This window comes from Chrysemys picta, chromosome 5 (genome assembly GCF_011386835.1).
Source record: "Chrysemys picta bellii isolate R12L10 chromosome 5, ASM1138683v2, whole genome shotgun sequence".
NCBI lineage: Eukaryota > Metazoa > Chordata > Testudines > Emydidae > Chrysemys > Chrysemys picta.
The window spans coordinates 21,246,832-21,259,563 of NC_088795.1; the positions used below are offsets into that span (position 1 = coordinate 21,246,832).

General features: G+C 43.0%; 1 protein-coding gene across 1 annotated transcript in view; it reads left to right on the forward strand.

Moving 5' to 3' along the window:
* HPGDS (hematopoietic prostaglandin D synthase) overlaps positions 1-12,732 on the forward strand; it is a 65,343-nt gene that overhangs the window by 13,310 nt on the left and 39,301 nt on the right. The window contains exon 2 of the mRNA XM_005278460.5: positions 8,850-8,991. Coding sequence (XP_005278517.1) covers positions 8,859-8,991 — 133 coding nt within the window. The 5' untranslated portion in view covers positions 8,850-8,858. The remainder of the gene's footprint in view (positions 1-8,849; positions 8,992-12,732) is intronic.

A 12,732-nucleotide genomic window follows, 5' to 3' on the forward strand; every position in this document is an offset into this window, starting at 1 on the left:
AGTGATGCCATGTTTCCCCTTCCTCGGAAAGTTTATAACAAAGGATGCTCTTTATTGATACTGAAATCACCCTCCAATAGAACAAGCCAATTGCCATCCACAGAAAGTTCAATAAATGTGTCTGGAAAGATTATGGACTTAAAGACATCAAGTTAAATGTTTATCAGACTAACCACCTTGGTTGACAGATTTCAGAGTGGTAGCCGTGTTAGTCTGTATCAGCAAAAACAACGAGGAGTCCTTGTGGCACCGTAGAGCTTTTGAAAACGTATGCCCAAATAAATTTGTTAGTCTCTAAGGTGCCACAAGGACTCTTCATTGTTTTCACCTTGGTTGAGATTTTCAACGTGATTAATGATTTTGGGTTCCCAATCTGTGACACCTTAAAGTGCTGAGCACTATCTGAAAATCACGCACCTTTAAGGTATCTGAATTTGGAGACCAAACAATTGAGGTACCCCAAAATCACTAGTTGCTTGGTTCTAGTTTAAATATATTAAAAGGCACCTACACAACTTCTTTGTCATTGTTCAACTATTACGAGCACAAGAAAAGGAGACACGTTCTTCTTAAAAAGTTCTCTATAGCCCAAGCCACTTCACAGCACAGCCTGCTTAACAGTACTGCTAAAAGCCCAGAAATAGTAACACCCCATGAACAACCCCAGATCCTTCAAACCTCCTGTAACAGTCAGAGGGCTTTACTACAGCACGTTCGACATGCTGAGATAGATGCATCGGCAGTTGATTAAGCGAGTCTAGTGAAGACCCATTAAATCAACCACCGATCACTCTCCTGTCAACTCCTGTACTCCACCTGAACGAGAAGCACAAGAGGAGTTGATGGGAGAGTTTGATATCGCGTAGTGTGGCCCCCACGGTAAGTAGATGCAAGTACGTCGACTTAAGCTACGTTATTTATGTAGCTGAAGTTGTGTAACTTAGATCAATCTCCCCCCGTAGTGTAGACAAGGCCTAAGAAAAATAGGTGAACCTTGCAGCATGCCCTGAAAGTTAATCTATCTGGGCTCCATGAAATAAAGGAGGTGGAAGTGAGCTCCAGATTAAAGGACTCTTTCTGGAAAATGCTTTTCCAGTGCCCTTCCCCGCCCCCCCACCCTCACACTTTTAAACTATGGGACTATCAGCACAAGTGCCTCCTCCAATTATAACTACCAGCTAGCCACAGAGGCTGCCAGATAACCAAAGCTCAAACCATTTGAAGCTTTATAGTTCAAAACCAACCAACCTTAATTTCTGTCTAAGTTTTTATGTTGCCCCATCACCATTGAATCTGAGCCCTTTCCAAGTATTTTAAATAAAACCCAAACCCAGTAACACCCTCTTTCTTCCCTTCACATAAGGAATCAATGGCTAGCTTGATGAGAGAGGCGGAGAGGAGAAGCAGCGTTTAATTTTTTTCCAAGTGAGAGAGTGTTATTTAGATGAGGCAGGAAGAAAGGAAACAAACAAATGGTGGAGAACGTCTGGTACAGAAAGATTCCTCAAGAAGTTCTTACAAACCTATGCCATTGCTTTGAAGGAAGACACTACTTTTCCATGGCACACCACCAGCAAAACCATGCTCCATAGAACTTTTCCTGACTGTAAATTGCTTCACAAACCCGGTCTTGCTTCCACTCAACTCCAGAACCTAGCATCGCTCACTGTAAGGAACTAGCTTATTTCACTGAGAATAGCAACAGCATCTGAAAAGGCCTCATGAGTTGGGGGTCGGGGGATGCCTTGGTCAATAACTGTAGTCTGCTAGTGATTGTGGTGCTTCACTAAGTCTTCAGCTCTGTGGCCTCCTCATTGGACAGAGTTTCCTACAAGTACATTTTGAAATCTAGCAGGGTCCAGGTGGCTTCAGTGAACTATGGTGGTGGTAGATTCCTCTTGCTTGAAAAAGGTAAGAGAGGTTCAGATTTTCACCAGGAGGAGAAAATAGTCTTACCAAAAGGTAGGTTCATTTGTTTTTAATATATCCATATCCAGGCCAAGAAATTACTATCAGAAACTAAAAGTGCAATTAAAGGATACTTTTTCGCGACATGGCACTTCTTCATCTGTGTAGAGAAATAAACTAATAGCTGAACTGAGCTATGTTCTCTTTTCTCCACAGCCTAGGGAAGAGCTCATGGCTGGCCATCACCTTGAATCTAATTTTATTTTCTTAAAAAGAAACTTATCGTGTCATCTGCATTCAGGTTACTGTATCTATGACTGGCCTGAGGAAAATATTTACTTGTACAAAGAAGTTAAGGCTGAATTTTCAAAATTAGGGGTGAAATCCTGGCCTCTAATGAAGTCCACAGGAGTTTTGCCATTGACTTCATGGGGCCAGGATTTCACCCTGGGTGTAAAAGGCCCCCACCTGTATGCACTGAAGTCAGAGGCAATGTGCAGTGGATACAGGATCAAGTCTGTAAACTGAACCTGCAAAAATACATACATATCCAAAAAGAGGTAGCTTGAGCATGTAAAATGAAAGCTGTACTACATTTGGTAATTACTTCACAGCACAGCAGGGATATGAACTGCCCTCAAGATAGACACATATACTGCACGTGTCTAAATCCATTGTGCTTCTAGAAACAGACTCACATCACAAATCTGCTCCTGTACCCAGTGGTTTCATGCTTTTTTAGTTTGAAGCGAGTCAGAACGTTTACTGCGTACTGGAACTCTGAAATTCAGCCCCTTCGGTTTTTCAAGGATTCCTGCCGACTCATTACTGGCCTTTGGTTTGTGCAGATTCTTATCACTCCAGTTTAGCTTTTGAGTTTGAGGTTTGAACAAATCCAGGAGCTCAGCTGCAAGTTGACAGGATTTGCCTCATTTTAGTTTGAAAATTGGTCCAGGCTTGCCGAAAAGTTCATAAATGCAATGTGAGTTTGGGTTTGCAACATAACCTGAAGGGTGCACATTTTTTGCATTGCTTTACTATTTACATGCACTTTTTAAACTCTGCTTGATAGTGGTTTTATAAAGTTCCCAATAGGCTGACTGTAGTCATTAAACACACTTACCCATTGTTTAAAAGTATATTGAAATTAGTTTAACCAATTTAAAGTTATTGCAGAGGAATGTAAAACATACAGAAATCTACCAATTTAAAAGGTGCTTTTGGGGGGGATCAGAATTCTTAAATAATAGAACAAGCCAATTGTCATCCACAGAAAGTTCAACAAATGTGTCTGGAAAGATCATGGACTTAAAGACATCAAGTTAAATGTTTATCAGACTAACCACCTTGGTTGAGATTTTCAACATGATTAGTGATTTTGCATGCCCAATTTGTGACACCTTAAAGTGCTGAGCACAATCTGAAAATCAGATTTTGTTGTTGTTTTCTCAACTCTAGGGTTACCATATTTAACAAATAAAAGAGGACCCTCCACAGGCCCTGGCTCCGCCCATTTCCCCACCCCCAGCCCTGCCCCAACTCTGTCCCTTCCCCGCCCTAACTCCGCCCCTCCTCCCTCCCACTCCCAGCCACGCGAAAAGGGCTGCCCGAGCGCTACCGGCTTCACGGTTTGCCGGGCAGCCCCCAGACTCTGCGCCCCCAGCCAGCGCTTCCCCAGCGCAGCTGGAGCCCAGGAGGGGAAGCGCCCAGCCGGGGGCGCAGGGTCTGGAGGCTGCCCGGCAAACCGTGAAGCCGGTAGCGCTTGGGCTTCGGGCAGCCCCTATGCCTCTGGACCCTGCGCCCCTGGCCGGGCACTTCCCCTCCCGGGCTCCGGCGGCGCAGGGTCCGGAGGCATGGGGGCTGTCCAAAGCCCGTAGCGCTCGGCTCTTAAACAGAGTCGAAGAGTCAGGGGAGGAGCAGAGCCGCCGCGGCCGGAGGCTCTGCTCCTCCCCTGCCTCTTCGGCTCTGTTTAAGAGCCGAGCTGCCCGAGCGCTACCAGCTTCGGGCAGCCCCCATGCCTCTGGACCCTGCGCCACCAGAGCCCGGGAGGGGAAGTGCCCGGCCGGTGGCTGGGGTCCGGAGGCAAGGGGGCTGCCTGAAGCCCATAGCGCTCGGGCAGCTCGGCTCTTAAACAGAGCCGAAGAGTCCGGGGAGGAGCAGAACAGCCGCGGGAGGGGAAGTGCCCGGCCGGCATTTTCCCGGACATGTTTGGCTTTTTGGCAATTCCCCCCAGACGGGGGTTTGATTGCCAAAAAGCCGGACATGTCCAGGAAAAACCGGACGTATGGTCACCCTACTCAACTCCTTCCAATTTGTCAATATCTTTCAGGAAGTGAGACTCACCAAATGGAATACAATATTTGAGAAACCTGAGCTATGCTGGAGAAGTGCTATTAAGTCAACTCTGCTTTTGTAAAAAAGCCTCACGGAATCTTTACTGATCACAGATATTCAGGAGCTTAAGCTTGTGTCAAAAATGAAACCACCGGTAGCACAGTGTCCCCCCATACCAGGATTAGTGGAAGTCAGGCTTTTCTGGTTTTCACCAAAATCAATAGAATTCTGGTCTTTGATGCCTAGAACAAAACGCCAAAGTTTTGTAGTGTTTCTTTTTCAAAAGTTAGTGCACCCCGTCAGACCGAAATACCATCCAGTTCAGTGTAAGACCTCCCTTTCCTTGGCCAACAATGACCCGACATCCTGTATTTCCATTGTCATTTCTGGAGCCTCGTCTGCCAAATTGCACATACAACATTGTAGGTGGAATAATAAACGTGTGTCTTTTAATACAATTTCCTTTGTCTTTAGTGCCTCATTTTTCATGAGGTTAAAAAAAGGCTCAACTTTCCTAACTTGGGAAACAATGACAGCGGTAACTTTGTTTTGAAACTATAGCAGACCTTTCATCCTTTAAGCTCAGGATGTCTGTCTGTAACTGCTTCAACTCCAGGCCATGGTCTTGGAAATCTTAAATTATCAATAATGCTTTCGGTCCCTGCTGCATGCTGCAGGGGAATAAATATCTTTCATGGTAAATTTAGCAAACTCCCATGTGCTTATCTGCCAGGAAAATTATTGTTTTTTTGACTGCTCTCTTGCTGTGATACGAAGTAGATCCCTTATCTCTGAGGAGGGAAAACATACTTTTCATGTTTCAGAAATAATTAAGTACAATCAGTCTTTGTGTCTCCTAAACAGAGACCCCCTTCTTTGAAGTATAAAGCCAGTCTTTCATCTGCTCCCAAGAGCATATGTTTTGAATCGTGATGGCTAAATGGCCGCCATCTTGTACAAATCTAAATATCACAGGTTTACTTAGAGTTAACTCATTCCACGAAAATGTTTCCCTTCTACTGTAGTATTGAGAGATTCAGTTATGTGATTTATTACAAAGACTAGGCCTGCACTGTTGATCACTTCGATATAAATAGATAATTATTATGTCTGTATGTATGCCAGACCACCACTCTCCATCAATTAAAAAAGGACTTTTAAAAGTGATCTATATATTTAAATAATGTGCCCAGCTCTATAGTATATAGGCAGTGTACAGGGCCGCCCAGAAGATTCAGGGGGCCTGTGGCAAAGTGGGGGAGTGGACATACTCACCAAGCGGCGCGCCGAGTCTGCGGCAACGGCGGCGGGTCCTTCAGTTGCTCCGTGTCTTCAGCAGCGCTGAAGGACCTGCCGCCGAAGACCCAGAGCGACTGAAGGGCCCCCTGCCGCCGAAATGCCGCCGAAGATCCGGACCGCTGCCAGGTAAGTAAAAAGGCGCCTCTAGCCAGGGAAGGGATTCTCGGCCAGGGCTCACGGGGCCCCTGTGGGGCCCGGGGCAAATTGCTCCACTTGCCCCTCCCCCCCCCCGGGGCAGCCCTGGCAGTGTACCAATCTATCAGACACACATCTTTTTAAGTGGATATTTTCTTCAGTTGCCAGTCTCCTGTCCTAAAGAAACATAGCTGTATTTCCTTACCAAACTTTTTACAAAACCCATGCAAATTTAGCAATTAGGCTTACTTGTTTTTTTTATTCTGGACCAGGAATATAATTTCCTCTTTCTACACAATTCCTTTAGTAATCTTTAAGCACCAGTAAAGAGATCCTAATGGAATTCGATGTCTAACCTTTGTTCCAATTTATTTTATTCCTTTTATTCAAAGTAATGTATTTCTTCAGAACATCTTCTATTTACTGGAAATTAGCACCTATTTGCGTAAACTGTATTAGAAGCTTCCTCGGTTTAGTAATGTTTTTGAAGGACATACAATCAAACAAAATAGTTTAGCAAAACTTACAACACATATACAGCACCAACACCTACCTCCTCCTTTCCAAAACAGTTAACATATATCCCACGTCAGCTTGCATACTATTTTATAGATAAACCACATTAAGCACACATTCAAACTAGATTTATATTATTTGACAGCTAAGTCCCCCCCACACAAACACTAAGGCTTGTTCCTCAGCATTATTTTATATAGCATGCACAGCCTAACTTAAAGGAACTCTAACAGTGTAAAATTTTAGTTAATGCATTCGTGTAATGGGCAGAGACTCACTGCTGTGGCGCCTTCTGCTGTCGTCCTGGGAATTAGCTTGTTCACAGCCTTGGAGCGCCCTCTGCGGGCCCCTGTCTTGCCTTGTTGGGCTCCTGTGTCCCTCCCGGACCCTGGTGCCCCTTTCTGCTGGGGTTCTGCCCCTCGCAGTACCCCCACAGTCTCGGTGGAGCTCCCCTCCCCAGGAAACCCCCATCCACCTATCCCCACCTTGCCTCAGTCTTGGCTACTGCCAGTCCCCATCTAGCCCCCACTCACTGGGGCAGACTGCAGTCTGATTGCCACTCATCACTGGCAAGGAGGGTTTGGGCCTGCTGCCTCTGCCTACCCGTGGGCTGCCCTCTGCAACCCCAGTACCTTTTGGCCTTGCACTAGGCTGGCAGCCTGGGGGGTTTCCAGGCCGGAGCTCCCCAGCTCCTCTTGCCTTCCCCCAGCCCTACTCCACCTTAGGTACCCAAGTACACTCCCCAGCAGCCAGGCCCTTCTCCCTCTAAAGGCAGAGAGAGAGTCTCTCTGCTCCTGGCCCACTACTCTCTTATAAGGGCCAACTGGGCCCTGATTGGGGCATCGCCCCAGCTGTGCCTGCTTCCTCTAATCAGCCTAGGCTTTTCCTTCCTGCCACAGCCCTCTCCTGGGCTGTCTTAAGCCCCTCAGGCAGCAGCGGGGTGACAACCCCGCTACAGTTCGTGTATGAGACAAAATGCAAGCTTAGTTGAAACTTGTCAGTCAGAGTTGATAACACTTTTTTACTTCTCCGTCCACAAGCTATGCCGTTTCCATTGAGGTAAAGCTGTAACTCTTTCAGAATTTAAGGCATGGAATGGAGATTAAATTTATTAAACTTGGATTTAATAAAATAAAACCAGCAATGGCATATTAGGGAAACCTATATTCTAATATTTAAGATACAATAGATACAAATCATGAACTCAGACACAAGCATCTACACACAAACACACACCACCACAAGACTTTTAAAGGTAGCCTGAAAAAAACAAGGCACAGGGATAAAAAAAAAATCTGATGTGGATTTTAAGGAAAAAACTTTGACACCAGTTTGAAATGTTTATTTAATGAAACAGTTTTGTATCTGTTCTTTGTTAGTTATCACGCTTTAGCATGGGTAAATGCATGTCATACAGCCTCATCAAGCACTCTGTTCCCTCCCATCTCCCCTTCTCCCTTTGTTTTTCCAATTTTCTAATCACTTTTTCACAAGGGGTCAGAAAGTGTAAACACCACCCACAAAGGCACCAGGAGGATTGGGCATACATACCAGGGCAAAACTTCGAGTGGTCATTTCTGACTGGGATGAAACACTAACATCACTAAAATCCTTGTCTGTACATGCTTAGGGATATTTTATAGAAGAAACTCAAAAGCAACCACACACTTCTCTTTGTTAACACCCTAAGCCATATTTGGGCCCTAAAATAGCAGCAACTAAACAGGAAACCTAAAAAGAACAATGAGAATCACAGCCAGTGGCAGTCCATGCAGCCACACTGGTGCAAAAACTCCATGCCTAGACATTTTTGGACTGATAAAAAAGCAACATCTTAATATCTGTAGCTGCAAAAGAGAGACTTTTTCCCCATCTAATTTATCACCACCATGAAGCAGCATCACAAAATGAATTTCTCTGAGCTTATATAAAACTATACATTGTACACGCCTTAAAAAATGTAATCTCTAGCTCACCCTTGTCCCACCTCACCTCTCCCAGACACTTGCCTTTTGTATTTACTAATGAGGAAGAAGTGAAATAAAAATTTACAACACACTATTTAAAAGAGATACTATCCCAACCTTTTAAAACTACCATTGGCTTGTTTTTAAAGTTTTCCCTATGAATTGCTCAGCCTGCAAACACCCCCAAAGAAACAAAAGCTTCGCTAAATGCAGTTCACAAAAATAGAACCTAACTGCATTGCGGGCTCATCATATGTAAGTCGTGAAGTGCTTCAGATTCCAGAGAACAATATAAAACTCCCTCATTTACAGATGGGTTTTACAATAAAATAAAATTGTAGAAGACAAGCCATAGCTTTGTAACTGCACGAAAGAGAGAGATGAAGGTTGTAGACTGACATGCCCCTGTCCTCTTTTCTTCCTGACTCTTTTAGTTGAATTCAAATGGTTGTCATCTTAGCTTTAAGCATCCAACTTGGACTATTTTGGCTATAGAATGTGGAACTACAGGTGTAGCATGTGGTGGCTATGCAGTAGGATATATTGTGGGTAGCAGGCTACTGTACATGTTTAATTTGGCATTATGTACTGACATTTTATTACCATGTCACAAACACGTAGGTATATCTTCTATATAAATGTGGCAGGGTAGTTAACGTGTCAAATAATCAACATGGCTTTTTCTTTCAGAGATCCATCATGCCACACTACAAGCTCATGTATTTCAATCTGAGAGGAAGAGCAGAAATCATTCGCTATCTGTTTGCCTATTCAGGCATAAAGTACGAGGACCACAGGATAGAACAAGTTGACTGGCCCAAAATCAAACCAAGTGAGTAAAACAGATTCTTGCATCCAAAGCTTTACAAGAAATCCAGTCATAACACAAAACCACATGGGATGGTACCAATTTGCTGATTTAGGATGGGAAGAATTAATAAATGCTAAAACCCTTCAGGTGAAATCTTGGCTTCATTGGCGTCAATGGGAATTTTACTATTGACTTCAGTGAGGCCAGGATTTCATCCCTTGTCTCTCCACCAGGCAGTACGAGTCCAAGGACCAGATCCTCAGTTAGTGTAAATTGGCATAGTTCTTTTATCCTCATTGAATATACTGACACCAGCTAGGTCTCATGCCCCAAGTTTTCAAATGCTGTCAGCTAGGAACTGATGGAAACAAGGTAAGCATTAACACACTAAGGCTCTTAGAAAAAATTGCCCCCAAAGGCCACGCTAAAGCCCTTAAACCAATTTCAGAATCAAAATGAAAATTAAAGCAGCAAAGAGGGGACTGCCCCTTGTGACCTGACAAGTTCTCTACGAGCAGAAGCAACAAGAGTAGCTGAAAAGGGACAATGATAGACCACAGCCTTCCTCTGAAAAGCAATATACAGCCTACTGAGAAGCTAACAGTGCACAGAAAGCTACAGGGCTCCTTTGTGTTTACAGTTCAATTAACTTGAGATTGACACAGAATGAGAATAAAATGTCAAAAGGTCAAAGCAATGTCATGTGTATGCCAAGCCCTTTGTTTACATGGCATAGTTTCTACCCTTTAAAACTGTTTAATATCTTAACTCGTCAGTGAGTCTTAGTCCAGAAAAGACTGACATCAGGCTGGTAGTTTGGAGGTAAGCACTTGCCAATTTCCTCCATGTTGTCATTAGAGGAAATTGGCTTCTATTCTGTTACCTCCAGAACAGATTGCTTTAGTGCTTTCTACATGGGGGCTACACTTTAAGATTACAGAAAAACTTCAGCTGGGGAAAAATGTGGCTTTCCATTTGTTAAGTGGTACTTCCTGGAAGGAACACATTACATGATCAGCACTGGCTTCCAAATTCGTTCTTGGTGAAATCAAAGGTTGTTTTATTCTATAAAGCCCCAAATGCTTTGAATCTTGAATGCTTTAAACATCATTTTCTCTGGAGTGACACCGAGACACTTGCTATTAGCTGGGGAGCTCAGACTACGACACCCCTGGCTAAAATAAGAAGGGGCATCAGGGGAACAGGGCAGAAATATAGACAGGTTGTTTTCAGTGAGGGGCCTTGGATTTTGGAAACTATGTCTCCATCAGAGTCTAATTCTGTTGACCATCACGTCATGCAGTATATCTTAGGTCTCCCCAAGGCATTTTCAGGGAAGGAGGGGAGAGAAGTGGATGGGAGTGATGGTCAGAGAGTTGGTTTTAGAGGGATTTAGGAGAATTTTTAGTGCTGGACTTTTTTTTAAGTTGAATTCATGTGTATCCACAAATAAAGTTTGTTTACGTTTTCTACGTGTACCTAGAATTTTGGATAGGTGATTATTAAATAAGACTAAATAAAACAGACAATATAAATGGAGACTTAGAAATTACAAATGTATTTACATCTTAAAACATATGAAAATCAGACTTACCTGCCAAGTCCTGAGTTCAAGATGCTGTATCTGCCATACAGCAGTTGAAGACATCACAAACATTCAAACCAGTCAGGCAGAAGGGCAGGAAAATACTTTCCAAGGTATTTTTAGCATTCAGGACATGAAGCCATCAATGATGAAGCTTTTACATTATCCAGTGTCTGTTTGCCAATATGCCTGACTGCAGCCCATCTGCACTACCATCATCATGATCGAATGATTAGGGATGCAGGGTGTGTTAAAGAAGAAACTGGGAACCAAGATTTCTAAGCTCTGTTCTTGGATCTGCCTTTACTCTAGAGCCTTGGACAAATCACTTAACCTTTGTTTTTCTATCTGTTAAATCAAAATAATACCGACCCGCCCCACCGAGGTGTTGTAAGGTTTAATTAAAGTTGTAAAATACTTTGGGAATATATGTGATGAAAATTGCTATATATACACATTGATAATATTACCATTACTACTATGACTCTGACATTGGATTCCAGAGTAAATAATACATTTGGTAAAGTGCAGGGGGAGGAAGGTTTAGCTGGTGTCCAACTTGGGGCTAGATTCAGCAACCCTCTGCTTGGAACTCCCACTGACCCAGTGGAAGATCTGTGAATGGCAAAACCAGGCATAGAGTACTTCCCTAAGGGTCATTCATTATTTTAGAAATGCAAGTAAAAGTAAAGAGAGAGAGAGAGAGGGAGGATTGGACATAGCGGTGATTGTCATGGGAAACTCCAAGCCTAGAAAAACAGTTGGATAGATACCTGAAAATGCCACTTTAGCCAAGAGTTGGATCCTAAATCCCTGCCTCTGGACAGCTCAAGCCTCTCATGAATGACACTGGGTGAGGGTTAGTTCATGCAGAGATAATGACACCATTCCATCAGACCAGCCAGCAGCAGAATACTTACTATGGGAAAATCTACTCCATGGGAAATAATAATTAATTATTCACTCTTTCAGTGTTTCTAGATATAGCATGGTGAAATGTGTCATGTCATATCACAAAGGTATATAAGTGCTGATGTTTAATGAATATTTAGGTACGCAGGCAAATACAATCTCCCCTCCATCCAAATGCAAGTCGATGAGTCAGATTCAAGGTTCATGTGTGTGAGGAAAGTGTAGCTCAGCGCTTCTCTGATGTTATTTGGTTGTATTGCAATTTATGCAATAAATATACCTTCTAGTTGCACGTACATAATTATCAAGAGCTATGGTTAGTAAAAGGTTACAAAGCTGAAAGTGTCAAATCACGAGAACTTTCGAAGAACTCCCCAGCAAATGAAACTCAAATAGCCCTTTTAGCCAACTCCTCAGGCAAATCTTTCTTCCCACTCCCTCACAGATAAAAGCCTGAATAAATAGGTAGGTCCAGTCAGGTGTCTTGGAGGTAAACAAACTGGGGCCCTGCAGAGAAATCAAATGACAGACCAAGGATCCTTTAATGCAATTGCACTGCCTCCAACCTCAACAAATAAAAGTCTAGACTTTTCTAGCTCAGCTGATTTTAACCATCAGGACGGAGCACAAAGAAAGAGGCAGTCTTTTAGCCAGGGCCTAAGCTGTACAGGGCTTTGTCTATCAGAACTATGGTAACTCTAAGAATAGCATATAGAAACAAACTGGAAGCCAGTGCAATTTTCAAAACACAAGTGCAAAACTCTCCATGTAAGAAACAACAGAACCGCATTCTGCACGAGCTCAAATTTATGAAGCGTATTTTGTTTTACTAGCGTCAAGACATAATTAGTGAATGTAATGTAATATAATAGAGTTATATAAATAAAACAAGACAGTCAGAACAAAATAACCTCGGCATAAAACAAGATCCAAATTAAATATGCTATCTTGCTTTTCAATTGTTTGAAAACCTTTCTGTGGAAAATGTCAAATCATTATCTTCATACAAAACATTCTGATTTAGATGAAACCACATTTTCTGATGGAATACTGTTCTATCGAAAAAAATTTCCACAGACTCCACCTACAAAGAGAATACTGACATTACCAGAACATACGTCCATGGAAATCATGTGCTGTACATTCCTTCTTATCCCTTCATTTCAAAACTGCCTAGCCTAAAAGTGGAAGCAATAAAAACTGCTATGTCCTGGTGTTTCAGCTAAGCCTCCCCAGTAAAGCCTGGATAAACAAAGCCACAATGC